Source organism: Heterocephalus glaber, unplaced genomic scaffold (assembly GCF_053883595.1).
Source record: "Heterocephalus glaber isolate CG9 unplaced genomic scaffold, H.glaber_assembly_v1.0 deba00001606, whole genome shotgun sequence".
Classification (NCBI taxonomy): Eukaryota; Metazoa; Chordata; class Mammalia; order Rodentia; family Bathyergidae; genus Heterocephalus; species Heterocephalus glaber.
Genome location: NW_028258377.1, coordinates 40,898,141 through 40,912,541, shown reverse-complemented (window position 1 = coordinate 40,912,541; position 14,401 = coordinate 40,898,141). Strand labels below are relative to the sequence as shown.

At 53.3% G+C, this 14,401-nt stretch overlaps 1 protein-coding gene across 1 annotated transcript in view; it reads left to right on the top strand.

Moving 5' to 3' along the window:
• Positions 1 to 14,401, top strand: part of Col23a1 (collagen type XXIII alpha 1 chain) — a 272,540-nt gene that overhangs the window by 16,993 nt on the left and 241,146 nt on the right. Inside the window, exon 2 of the mRNA XM_087195002.1 lies at positions 5,259 to 5,325. Within this exon, the coding sequence (XP_087051128.1) occupies positions 5,259 to 5,325 (67 nt within the window). The remainder of the gene's footprint in view (positions 1 to 5,258; positions 5,326 to 14,401) is intronic.

Here is a 14,401-nt window from a genome sequence, read left to right as displayed (position 1 = left end):
TACCACAGGGTACATTTTAGCTTTCCTCCCTTCCTTATTTATAATTGCCTTTTGGGACAGCGATAAACTTTGCTCTTACTAACCCTACTTTATATACTTGTTATATATATGTTACTTACAAAAATTCTGATCTATATCCGTGTGAGAAACAACCAAACCTACTAGAGCACAAATTTATCTATAATTCCTTTTGTCTTCAGCCTCATTTTCAACTGAAACACAATTTGCAAAGTTGCTCAGGTTACCTGCAATTCCCTGCAGCCTTCAATGAGGCCAAGTCGTACAGCAGCCTCCTTATCTGTACTTTCAAATTCTGTCTTTGAGTTCCCTGTGGCCAACCATGGTCTGAAAATTCCAGGAAAAAGCTGCTCATAAGTTTTAAATTGCACACTGTTCTGAGTAGCTGATAAAATCTCCCACCATCCCCCTCAATCTGCCCTACCTGGAATGTGACCAACTCCTTTGTCCAGTGTATCCACCCTGTATATGCCACCCACCCGGATGGATCACCTGAGGAGACAGTCCTCCTTCTGCAGTGCCCTCAGGTCCACAGCAGCCTGACTCTGTGTCCCGGTGCCTACATCAGTCTCCCTACTTCCTCTCGTCACAGCCCTTGCATCATCACGAGAAGGGAAATGCAGTTAGATGTTTTCCGAGAGAGAACAGTGACATAAACATCTTACTACAGTGTATTGTTATAATTGTTCTGTTTTATTAGTCATTTTTGTTAATCTCTTTGTGCTTTATGTATAAATTAAACTTTATCACAGGTGTGTATGTATGTGTGGTCTGTATAGTGGGGTGGTGGTACCTGCACTGTCGCTGGGGATCTTGGAAAGCATGCCCGAGGTAACTGCTGGCCGGTTTTGATACAGTCAGACTCTTCTTTCTGTGTTAGGGTTCTCTGGCCTCCTGGTTGACCCTCGCTTCTTCACTGGAACCCACTAGTGTCGCCCTTTCTCATGTGCAGAACCATGGGTCTGGCAATGCCGACTGGAGTGTCCTCCGACCAGTGCCACATACAGCAGGTCCCCCGCCGCCCTGAGACCTCCCCCACGTGGCCCCTCAACTTCATTCCTCGCACTCTCCTGGCCTTTCACAATCACTGACCTGATTTCTGTATAGTTTTGTGTGGCCTGACACTTAATAGCAACTTCTAAAATGCTGCTTTGTGGCTGTGAACATTGCTTGTAAGGAGGTTGTCTTTGCTTCGTGATTGGAGTCAGTTGATACGAGGATTCGAATCCAGCCCTGACACTTCCCTAAGCCTCAACTTTCCCACCTGTAAATGGGAATAATAGCAGTTGCCACATGGGGGTTATTGGGAGGACTGGAGAAGATCGCACCTGTTGGCACGGTGCCTGCCATAGGTAGTCAGTAATCTTGATGACGCACTTTGGTTATGTTTGTTCTCACCAGCACCATCATGGTCGTCGTGGTGGGTGGACAAGAGTGCTTACCGGGCCAGGACAGGCCACCCGTGGGTTGGGGCCCTTCCTTCTGTGGCTGGAGGGAGGCAGAGGAAGCGTTGCTGCAGGGGCTGATTTTCGCTCAGCTTCTCCTCTGGGGTCTGCCGAGTGTGGGCTTGCAGGATCCCCTGCAGATCCCGTCTTTAGCCTCAAACTGTCCTAGGCAAAGGGATCTCAGGGTTTCATCTCTGCTCTTCTACTTCCAAATAAAAAGTCCAAGGTTTTCTTTTTGTTTATTTTTGCTTTTTGATATGACAATGCCACAAAACACAGAGAGAACTTCTTAGGGAACGCGTCGCCACCCCCCGGCCCCGGCTGGCGCTGTGTGGAGCGCCCGCCCTCCCGTCCCCGCCTGACGTTTAAGTAGCCGGAGAGAGCCCTTTGAGTTACTGCGTCCTGAACGCAGCTCTGCGGCTGGGCAGTCTGAGTGCCGCTGCTCCTCGATGTGAGGGCTCCGCCTGGGCCTCCTGCCCCTCATCACCGCCCCCCTTTCTTGTGCAGTGTCACTTTTTGCTTCTGCTGATTTATTTCCCTGGAATACAGTCCCCGGAGTAGGAGTTTCCGTCAAAAGATGAAGTGTTTATTTAGGGTTTTATTTACAGCATCTTACAGAATTAGCCTTGTTTGTTTGTTGAGGGGGCAGGTCTCGCTGCGTCACACAGCCTGGCCCTGACCTGGGGCGCGAGCAGTCCTCCTGCCTCGGCCCCCTGGTATCTGGGCTCCACACCGGGCTGCTGCCCGGTGGCTCCTCTTCTTCCTCTTCCTGTCCTCTCTTCTCCTTCCCCTTCTTCTCCCTCTTCTTTCCTTTTCCCTTCCCGCCTCCTCTTTCTTCTCCTCCTTTTCCTCCTCCTCTTCCTTTCATCCAACCGAAAGCATTTGAGGATGTCATCAAACACCTGCCCAGGTGTCCAAGACCAGAGGCCCCACAGATCCCTAAGGAGTGAGTCGCCTGCCGTGTTTGAAGACCAGGCTTCCCATTGCCTGTCCTGAGTGCTCACCACCCTCCCCAGACTTCCAGGTCTGCTTCCCCACTTCTGGAGGGCAGCGTGCCCAGGATCACCTTCATGCAGAAACTCACTCTCTGTGTGCTCTGAGAGGAAGGACTTGTTTGCATATGGAAAACCAGGACCGCACTGTTTGCAGACGCTGGAGTGCTGCCAGACAATTGAATGTAAAAAGTTGAGACTTTTAAATCATTTTTACAAACGTGGACACAAAAGAATATTTTCTTAGAATTAAAAAAAAAAAAGCATGAAGTCAAGACTGTAGGGTTGGGTTTCAGATTCAGACATTTCACTTGAGTCAGTTCACAGTGGCAACACCCAGACTGCAGAAAGTGAGGGAAGGTGGGGCCGGGGACGTAGCTCAGTGGTTTCACCGCCTGCTGCGCAAGCTCAAGGACCCAAGTTCGATCCCCGGTACCCTCCCCCCAAAAAACTTCAGAAAGTGAGGGAAGGGGGTGGGAGAGGAGAAGGGCCTTGGTCAGCTTTGCAGGTTCGTCGCTAATCCAGAGAAGCAAATGCATACGTGGAGTTAAAGCAACTGACGAAAACAGGCCCAGTGATTTATATCCCTGGGAGCAGCCCCAACATTAATCCCTTCTTTTCTTGCTGATGGATGAGAGTAGCTTTATAGTCACTGTGTTTCCTGTCAGCCTTCGTTCGATAAGGCCCCCACCCTTTAGGGGAGAGGCCCAGAAGGGATAGCAGTTGTTAAAACCTAATTGATCTGAGCATGAAGTGCCTTTATTTTCTAAAAAGGAAATGAACAGGGGTGCTTTTTCTTTCTGTATGCAGTGATAAAGACAGACAGAGCTTTTTGGCCAAGCGGACCGGCTTGCCCTGGATTCTCGCTCAGGTGTCTGCAGATACAATGGGGAGAGGAGTGAGGTGTGGCTCCCGTTCACCAAGGACAGGAGTGGGCATCCTGCTTCCCCAGCACAAGCTCTCAGGGCCGGAGGGTGTCTGCTGCAGAGGTGGGGGTCTAGCGGCTTTGGGGGCCGCACCTGCTCAGGGCTCACAGGCTGAAGTGGCCGGTAGAGGTTCCAGGTGGAGCCAGAGCCTGGGGTCGAAAGCCCTGGCCGGCTCTGTTTCAGGGCCAAACTGCAGGCCCTCAGGGGCCAGGGAGGTGTGAGAGGGTGAAGTCCGCACCGCCGGGCCTCCGAGCTTGCTGGCGCTGCATGGTGTCAACATCCAGGTCGTGCGCCCGTTTCTCTTCTGCTTGTTGCAGGCTGTCGGAAGTACCTGGGTTATGTTTTTAACCCAGGTTCCTGATTTCCAGCTGTTCCAACAGAGGCAGACAGGGTTTGGCTGGGGTCCTGTCCTCCGTTGGAATTCCAGGCTTAGTGGTGCCAAAGAAAAACTGATTCCATGGCACTCGTCAGAGCACAAAGGCAGACTTTGCTAAGGACCATCTCGATGGGCTGGGGTTCTGCAGTCAGGGAGAGAAGGGCGCAGTTCTAGATGCATAACAGCAGGTGAGAATGGACGGCCAGGGAGCTGGGTGCAGCGGCTGGAAAATGCCTGCGACATCATCCGGTGAGGGACACTGGTTGGGGTCAGCAAGCAGGAGTCCTGCTGAAGACCGGCCGGCTGCTCAGCCAGCCCCTGGGTGTGGTGGGTGGAGGAGGAGAAAGGCGATAATGCCCAGGGGGTGGCGGAGATCAGGGGTGAGAGGTTCTCCTACAGGGCTCAGCAGGGTCCTCGGCTGCTGGGAAGTGCACAGGTGGCCGAGGAAAAGGCCCAAGAGTCCGAGTGAGTTTGTTCAGAGAGAGAGTGGTTGTCAGTGGCCAAGAGCTCAAGAGCAGCCCTGCTCCCTCGCTCTAAAGCAGGGCTTGAAAGTAACTTCTTGGGGCTGGGCCCGGGTGTCGCTCAGCAGCAGTGGGCTTGATTAGCATGAGCAAAACTGTGGGTTCAGTCTGTAGCACCGCCAAAATGAAAAGGTCAGCACTGTGTGGGTGCTTGTCAGGACCCCGGGCCTGGGGCAGGGCACCGATGAGCTCACCCCCTGAAACCCGGGTTGGAGGATCTGAGGTGAATCTTTACCTATTGCTTTTCTAAGGGGTTGGGGCTCCAGAAGTCGCACCTGGCTGGGGATGGAGTTCGGTGCACAGCGTGTGCTCAGCATGCAGGAGGCCCTGGGTTCACATGTGAGGACCACAAGAGGTTGCCCTGAAGGTCAGGCCAGGCCTTCGGCTCGCCCGAGCTGTCCTATGAGCTCCCGCTCTGCTGTATTTCTCTTCCCCACGCTCTTGTTAAATTGTACTGAGCTGAATTACCTAGGCCAAGGGCCCCCACCCTCCCCAAAGACAAAAGGAAGCCGGCGTCATAGGGCAGATTAGGCCGGGGCCTCCACGTCCTAGGCCGTGGGCTGGGCTGCAGTGGTGGGGGCTGCGGGGCCTCCTGGGTGAGGATGGGGTGATCGTGGGAGCCGTGGCCTGCCTACCTCCCTTCCCTTGGATACAGTGGCCGCGCTGGCATCTCTGCGTGTGCAGGATACTGTTTCCCTTGTGATTCGGTCTTGGAGTCACATTCAAACGTGGATTCCAGCAGAGCAGGAGCTGTGGCCTCCTTTCTGAGGGTTCATCGGTGCTCGTCCAATGTTTGCTTTGGCTCTTGCCCTTGGCCCAAAATCGCCCGGAGAATTCAATGACTTTTTTGGGAAGTATTCTGGAAAACACCACCGATGCGATGCTGTGGCTCAGATGCTTTGTTTTTGCTGATTTTTCCACTCATACCCTTTTGCTCTGAAACTCACCTGAATTTTATTTTCCTTTCCCTCTCGGTTCAGAAGCTGGACGGACTCGCCAAGCTCCGGACTGCTCGGGAAGCCCCGTCGGAGTGTGTCTGTCCACCAGGTAGGTGCTGTTTTCTCCCTCACTAGCTCCCAATCTCCGGGGCCTGGTCCTTCTCTCTGCTGGTGTCAGACTGCTCTGGACGCCCATGGCGAGGAGCAGTGTCTGGGGTCCTGAGCAGTGGTACCTCAGGGCCTTCCTGGGACGCTACACCTTCACCAGCAGCCTCGTTAAAGATCCCAGCAAGATGAACTGGCCCGTTTGACTGGTGGTCTTGGTGGAGGAGCTAAGACCGTGTCAGCGAGGACTAGGAATAGAGAGAGGCTTGGATGGCAGGACAGAAGCAGCTGTGGAGAGACAGGTGACAGTGGGATTCGCCACCCACGGGGTGTTAACACCAGGAGCTCGCTTCAATCCTGTGGAGTAAACAATCTGGTGAATACAGGACTTTTTTGTTTGCGTTTTGTTGTTGTTGTTGTTGTTGTTGTTGTTGTTGGTAGAGGCAGAGGAAGCTCTGTGTGAATTATCACTCTTTTTCCCGCTTCCTTTCTGAGTGCTGAATGGGATGCACAGTCAGCCCTCTGAATCCACAGATTCTGCATCTATAGATTAATCAGCTTTGGATGTAGCCAATCATGGGTTGAAAGTATTCAGAAAAAAATTGCGTTTGTACTGAATACATGTACAGACTTTCTTTGTCACTGTTTCCTTAAAAATACAATTTAACAACTATTTACATAGCATTCACCCGTCAGTAGGTGTTACAAGTACTGAGTGGCTCCAAAGTGTGGGGCTCATGTGTATGGGTTCTGGGGCAACTGCTACACCGTTCCATAGTAGAGACTGGAGCATCTGCAGATTCTGGCACCTTGAGGTGGTGGGCAGCCCTGAAGCCACTCTCTGATGGAAACTGAGGGACATCTGCACAGGCACGTGCTTTACATGGGCAAGTATTTTCTTTTTTAACTTGGAGTCACAACCTGAGGGTTTCTGTAGTAAGTGAGGACTGCACTGGAGTCGGCCGCCTGGGCCTTTTCGCGGTCATTTTGAGCCCATGACCTGGTGACAGCCTCGTGTCCTACTTGCCCTTCTCAGGGTAGGGGCAGTGGGCATTCTGACCACTTGGAAGGGCTCCGAGGGTCCCGGGTGACCATGGGTTGGAGGGCTGGTCGGAAGTGGGGACACCACATCCATCAGCCCGAGAGAAGGAGGCCTCATTTTTCTAGATTAGACTTGGTGGTAAATACAAGAAATCCGCCTTCCTTGACAGATTCCTAACCTGAGCAGGCGTGCTGAAACACCTCCCCATTTCCTATATCCTGCAGCACATGAGGTGCTATCAGCCAGAGTCTTTGGTTCAGAAGGTGGCTGAGCTTGTTGAATTCTTTTTCTTCTCCATCCAAGGGCAGTTCTTTGAAGGCAGGAATGAATGGCACTGTGTTGGAAGGGGTGGATGTAGGGCACAATTGAAAGATTTGGCAACCATCCTGTGTACAACTGAAACTGCATAATCCCTCCCCCAGAATTCTGCTTTCTCTCCCTCTTATGGAGCTTTTTTCTTCTTTCCCTTTTTCAGTGGGAATTGTGGTTTCAGACTTGTGGCTTTTGGGATTTCAGTCTTTCGATTATGATTATTGGGGATTTTGATCTTTAGGGAGGGTTAAGCTTTCAGGCTCTTGCTCTGTGGGATTTTAACATTGGGGATTGTGGAATTCCAGGACTGTGTCTTTTGGGATTTTGATCAGCACAGCAGGGCAGGAACCCCATCCTACTGAGAGGCATTTGGGGTGCACTCTTGCCCTGTGGGGAGGCGCTGCTCCTGGTGGTGGAAGTGCTGTCCTCGGCTCGGGGACTTCTGCCCGGGATGTAGCTTCCTGCAGGTGGTGGCCCGAGGTGCACCCAGCGATCTCAGCAGGGTCCTCCACCCACCATGTCCATGGCTGCTGTTCTCCTGTTGTCTGCATTCTGTGTTCTTAAGCTCTCGAGGCTGGAGTCCTTCAGCCACACAAACCCAGTGGACTGCACCAGCAGCCTGAACCTGCTCCCATCTTCCCGGCCCTGATCAAAAATCCCTGCAGACTTTTGGAGACTGAAGGAGCGGACCGCCCTCTGTAGCTCGGGACCCCATCTGATCTGAGATACCCGTTGCACCCCTTCCCACAGTCGAGGGAGACTACACTGTCTTTGTCAGATCCTAGCAGGCAACGGCAGAGACCTGAAGCCAGAGAAGGGGCTGGTTCTCCTGTGAAATTGGCTGTTCAGGGAGCTCTGAGACTGGGTGGCAGAAGGAGGCTTCAAGCAGGAAGATAGCACATCCCCCTTGTCCACGGCTATGGTGGGCCGACTGGCAGGGGTGTGCCCTGAACCAGCTTTGTGACCTCAGGAGAGTGAGGGACTCTTGGGCCTTGCATCCTTAATCTAGAACAGTGATGGTGAACCTTTTAGAGCTTTCAGTGGTAACAAACAGCCCGCTTTGGTGCACGTGCTGTAGGTTTGCCACCCCTGGTCCAGCAGATGGGATAGTGGGTTGAGTCATGGTCCCCCAAAGATGTCTCGGTCCTAGTCCCAGAACCTATGAACATGACGTTCTGTGGAGATGGGGCCTGTGCGGGTGTACAGTGGTCCCCCTTGTCCAGGGCACTTTCCAAGGACCCCAGGGAAGCCCTGAAGCTGTGGGCATTGTCTAGCCTGATATATGTCATTTGTCCTATATACACATCCACAGCAGAGCTTAACTTATAAATTAGGCACAGAAAGATGAGTAAGTGTAACTAATAACATAGAACAACTATCACAGCACATTGTAGTAAGAGTTATGTGAATGTGGGCTCTCAACACATCTTACTGTACTCTCACCCTTGGACTCAAAGGAAGCACTTTGTGGCTTCTTTGTGGCCTGAATTGTCAGCATTGCTGCTCTTGTCCTTTGAGGCCATACAGGTCACTTGAACATAAGCATTGTGATGCTCCGATAGTTGATGTGACAAGGGAGGTAGCTATCGTGGACTAAGCGGCGAGCAGTATATACAGCATGGATTCGCTGACAGAGGGGTGGTGATTCATTTCCCAGGTAGGAAGTAGAGCTAGTTCGTCACATACTCAGAATGGGGTGGAATTTCCCTGTGATGTTTCTAGAGCTTGGTTGACAACAAGTAATTGAAATTGCAGGAAGAGAAATCTCAGAAAAGGGGCACTAGTTGCTGTAATTTAGCTTAGGATTTCAAGATGTGATCACCTGGGACATAGGGTGGGACCTGAATCCAGCGACTCATGCCCTTAGAAGAGACAAGAGGGAGATGTGTGGACAGAGCTGAGATTGGAGTGACCAGCATCGAGCCAAGGAATATGCCACAGAAGGGACGAGGGTGTGGGATGGGGCTTCCCCTCAGATTCCCAGAAGAAGCCTGTGCTGCTGACACCCTGAACTTCTGGGCTGCAGAAGCAGGAGAGAAGACTTTCTGCTGTCATCAGATGCCTCGTGTGGTATGTGTTGCTGCGGCAGCCCTAGGAAATGAAGATGAGTGGGAGCCAGCTGTGGGGCGGTGCTGGGGACCTGGTGTGTCGGAGCTCTGTCTCGCACACCTGTGTGTACAGATGCCAGCTCCTTAGCAGGAAGGAGACACCTGAGATAACTGTGCCCTGGGGAGATCAGCACGCTCTCCTCTCTCCTCCCCTCCCCTCTGTCCGCTCCATTTTTTGTCTGTGTGGAGACCAAGTCTCCACAAGTAGCCTAGCCTGGCCTCAAGCTCATGGACCTTCTGTCTTAGCTCCCAGTGCTGGAATTATTGCCATCTACCACCCTGCCCAGCTCAAGGCCTTCTTTCCTTACGTATCTAAATGTTTAAAAGGTGTTTAAAATGTTTATTTTGAGTGGAAGTAAAACATGATTGATTTTTCAAAGTCAAGTACTACAAAAGCTTCATGGAAAATGACGGAGCCTGTGCCCTGCCTGTGGCCTTCATGGCTTTGCCGCATGTCCTTCGACAGCAGCTCTGCCTGGGGCACTCTGTGCTGATGCCCTGTGTGTGTGCTGTCCAATACTATAGCCACATGTGACTTTTTACAATTTTTATTTTTTGGCAGTTCTGGGGATTGAAGCTAGAGCCTTCTCACTGGGCACATCTTGGCCCTTTTTTGTTTTTGATTTTGAGACAGGTTCTTGCTCAGTCACTAGGCAAATTCAGACTGGGCTTGAATTTGCGATCCTCCTGCCTCCGCCTCACAGATAACTGGGGTTACAGGCATGCCATTGTGGCTGGTGTCATACCTGACACGGGGCCCTTGAGATGTGCCGTGTGCGGCTGAGGCGCTGAAGCTTTAAATTATTTCATTTTAACTGGTTTGCACGTAAATCACAGTGAGTGATTGGTGGCAGTGGCATCCATTTCCGAGGCTTCGTGAGCGCGGAGGCTCCTGGCTGGCATTGCTCACATCCCGGGCAGCCTCTGTCAGCCGGGGCACCCGTAGCCGGAAATGCACTGACTGTGGGTACCTCCTGCACGCGGTAACCGGGCCTGGCCGACCGGATGATCTTGGGACACGTGGACAGATTGCAGTTGGACAGACTAATGTGACTTACTGAGTGGTGAGTGGGAAGTGAGCAACGGAACGGCTGTGTAGGTGTGCAGCGTGTTGCACTGTCTCGAAGCCACAAGTCGGAGACCTTCTGGCTGTGGGTGCCGCTCTGCCAGCTCTATGTGCACGTTTGGCGGGAGCTGTCTTCAATTGCTGCTGTGGGGTTTGCAGCTTCTCTGTGTGCCCCGCTGTGTATGAGGGCAGGTGCCGCTCCACTTTGGCTGGGTGGCGGGGTCTGTGGCCTGCTGGGCACCCTGGTGTGCTGGCCAGCCCCTCCTGGGGGAGATTCCTTCTCGCAGTCCACCCTGCCCTGTCCCTCGATGCAGGGAGGGAAGGCCAGGTGCATCCCTCGACCTCAACTTCCTCCTGCTCTTTTCTGAAGCCCACCAGGAGCCAGGCACTGCTGCAGGCCCTGGAGGGGAGTTGGGATAGAAGGATGGGAGCCCTCCGCCTGTGAGGGAGCCAACCAGCGTGGCCCAGAGGCCGCTCGACGACAACGCCAGCACGGCTCAGGCCTCCACTGTGCTCCGAACATTCTGGCCTTGTGGTCAGGGCCAGCACCTCAGGGCCTGAGCGGTCTGGATTTGAATCTTGGCTGTCCTGCTCTGCATGCCCTGGGGAGACTGCTGGTTCCTGTGTGAAGGGCCCTTGGGTGAAGCTACGAGCATCAGAACGTTAGTTAATACTGTGATGTCCCACACGAATAAAACAGGAAGAACTCACCAGATCTGATAACAACATGGAGAGCACAGGGGTCGGCCGGCTTCGCTGTCTGGGCTCGCGGACTTGCTGCCTCTCGGCTCCTTTTCTTGGGGTGACCTCTCCTTGGGAAAGGGGTCCCATAGCACCAGGTAGGTCACACCTGCTTCTCACCCCCAGCAGATAGGTTGCCCTCCCTTCCAGCCAGTCCCAGAATTGGAGAGAGGGGGCGTTGCAGGTTGAACTGCCCGCAATTCGTTTGTTGAAGTCCTGAACCGCGGTGCCTTGGAATATAACTGACTTTAGAGACGCCAGGAAGTGATGTGATGCCAGCAGGGTGATGTCACAGGAAGAGACTAGGACACAGGTGGGTGCCACAGGAAGAGGACCATCCCCGGGCCGCGGAGAGAGACCTCCAAGGGAACCACTGCTGCCCCCTTGATTCTGGACTTCTGGCCTCCAAAGCGGCGAGAAAATACATGTCCGTGGTTTCAGTCGCCCGTTCTGTGGTCCTAGCACAGGAGTTATTGCTTAATGGGTGCAGAGTCTGTTTGCAAAGATGAAAAAGTATTGGAAGTGGAGGGCACTAAACTCATGGAATCGCCTTCGGATGGATGCCCCTTGGTGTGCGTGGGTTACTTCCCGTTAAACCCCTTGTAAGTGAAATACTGCACTCAATGCTTCCAGCCCTCCCAGCCGGGCAGCACGGCACCGTGGAGCGTGGCTCTCCCCTCGTGACTGCCGGGCTGCCAGTGCCAGCCCCATGAGAGCCCGCACTGCACAGCACGAGCCCAGGAGAAGAGCCAGACTCCAACTTCAAAGAATGTTTCCGACTGCATGTGTCATGCTTGCGCACCCCTGTAAAGCTGAAAACTTACAAGTCGAACCATCAAAGCTTGTGGGCCACTGGTACTTTAAATAGTTGAAAGCTTTATGTTTTTTTATTTTACTATGATTTTAAAAATAGCCCCAGAATTGACCCTGATTTGCCGGGTGTGGGGCAGTGCCGCCCCCTGAATAGTGGACACACCTGGAGGGTGGCCAGGTGATTGGCTGGTGTGAGTCACGTGATCGTTCTGGGAGGACAGAGAGGCGGTGGCTGGAGGACAGTTGGTGCTGCTAGAAGTGTGGGAAAGGGTGGCTGCCCCAAGGAAAATCAGGGTGCTGTTCCGAGAAGAAAAACAGAGGCAGCTGGGAAAATGCAAAGCCACGGATGACCAGTTCAGTCCTGCTCCAGTTCAGTCCACCTGGCCGGGCGTCCTCGCTGGGGACACTAGACAGACTCTGGGCCTGAGCAGAGCACACTAGGTCTGCCTCAGCCCTGTGTTAGATTTATCCAAAAGGCAGCGTGACAGTGACGTGGATCTGGAAGCAGACTCCCTGGCACGAAGTCACCACTTCCGCACATCCCGTCTGCAGCTCGCCTGTGCCCCACGCTTTCACCGTCGGGTGGTGTTTCTGGGGCACTTCCCTCGGAGGCTGTCGGGGGCCCGCGTAGAGTACATCATTAGCGAGCGACAGCGCTGCCTGCTTCCCGGGGAGAGCAGTGCTGCCTGGAACCCAGACCTGTGGTCCTCAGCTGGGGCTGCCGGGTCGGCTGGGGCGGTGGCGGGAGGGGGTACGGGTTGGCGGCTGGCTGGGAATGTCCTAAAGGAAGGACGAAGGCCCGACGACTTTACTCACGTCGTCCCTGGAACGTGGGTGACGAAGGCAGATACCAGCAGTGAGAGGCAGGGTGGAGGAGACACTGGCCCGCCCAATCCCGAAGTCCTTGGGCCTGGCCTGGTGCTTTTGCCCTTCCACCCTGCGCCTCACGGGGCTCAGCCTTCCCTGGCCTGGTTAGGGATGTTCCGGAAAGGTGAGAATGTTCTCCATTCCCTTCGTGCCTTGTGTTATTCAGAGGCACTGTGTGCTGTCCAGGTTGTGTGCCCTGAGTGCATACAGGGAGATGTTCCGGAATCTTCACTAGAACAGAGTGGACAGAGTGGGCGAAGCTGGAAGTTCTGAGCTCTGTTGAAAACATCTGGAAGTTTGAATAGAGGCGTGAACTCCACATAAGAAAACATAAAGTACAAGAGAAAGATCCAGACCCTGGTGCCCCGCATCGGTGGCTTATGGCAGATGTGACAGTGTGGAACAGAAGAGGTGGAAGTCGCCTCTTACTCGGCCTGTTCACTGTGACTGTTGGCTGAGGAGTGAGTTTAGGGAACGGCAGGCAGTGGTCTTTTAGGTGCTGCTACAAGGGGAGGCTGAGTGCAGGGCGGGGGGCTGAGGCAAGGGGGTGGGTGAAAGTGAGCTCAGCCAGGCAGCTCAGTCACTGAGCGAGACCTTGTCTCAAAATTAAAAGAAAAGGGCTGGGGAGATGGCTCGGCATGAAGGCCCTGGGTTCAATCCCCAGGACTGCCAAAAAAGGAGTTCTTTTTTGAGTTCTTTGTAGAATTTTTTTAAAGGATACTTAAAAAAAAATAAAACAAGTGTTCTATTCCAGCTGACTTGAGTTTATGGCAAAATTGGAAAGCCTAGAAGGCGGGTATCTTTTTATGGACGAGTTGAAAGAGAAAATTTCGGTCCGATGTTTTGGTTTGTGTGTTGACTTTTGCTTTTGTGTTTTTTCTCCAGAACCTTCTGGGGGTGGTCTCAGTGCTGCCCCTCCACACATTCAGCCATTCATTCATCTCTGTAACCTGTTTCATGCTAGTCCATGTTGGCCAAGACTGTTAGAGCTGACTGCAAACCCAGTTGTTAGAAGGGCTGGCACAGGTTCAGGAGCCCTCGCAGGTGGCGACGGGGCAGACCCTACAGAAACTACAAGCAGGAGCGATCGTGCCGGGCCAGGTCCTTCCGGGAAGCCGGGAGCTGGTTGGCGCCGGCCAGTGGTGGGCACGCGGGTCCTCCGCAGAGGCGAGGGGCCGAGGCGCTGCATGGGGCCAGGGCAAAGGCCAGGCCGGAGCTCGGAGGGGCTGGGGGGCAGCGTGGCAGGTGTCCAGGGCTCTGCTCCCCGGGGGAGGTGGGGGATGGAACCTCAGGGAGGCTGCAGTGCAGCAGACACTGCTCCTGCCACAGCCTCCTCTGGGTCACTGTTGCTCCTGGGCCTAGACCGGAGAAGCTGGGAGAGCTCTGGAGGGATCGATGGCACGCAGCAGCTCTGAGTGGTGCCCGGCCAGATGGGACAGGACAGACAGGCACGGGAGGGGACACAGTGACTGGGGCCAGCCTGGGGAGGTGATGCCCAGCCAGAGACAGGAAGCCCCAGAGGAGCCCGTGTGGAAGGGAGCACGCTGAGCCTGGCTTTGGACAGTGGCCTGGCGAGCCAATTTGTGGACCCACTGATGAATGGAAAAAAAATTAGAAGTCTTCTCTTCAGGCAGAGTCTAGCCACTCTGACTCTGTTAATTATCAAATGCACCACGGCCCATAAATGAAGATCTTGAAGTTTAGCTGTTCTGACCTTGGGGATTTGGAGATTTTTTGTGACCACCAGAGGGAGCCCATTATATTTATTAGATTCTATAGAAATATTGGAATTTAAAAGAAAAGGATAATTTCTGTAAATACATATATGTTTTAGAATTACTAGAAAGCACAGAAAAGTTTGGACCAAGGGCAGAGACACACAGTGCTGACCACCCATTCTGGTATTTTCTTCTCCTACTAAAATGCAAGACCCCTCAGAATTTTCTAGACAGTTCCGGAATCAAGGGGTTCTTTTGTTCGTCTTGGGAGGTGACTGCGGGTATGTGAAGGCAGAATGTCCGTTAGAAAATGCATCCCTTGGAACACAGCCCTACTCGGTCAGCATTTATTGGGCACCGACTGTTTTCCCTGCACAGGGATTTCCCTGTAACAGGAAATAAGACCAGAAACG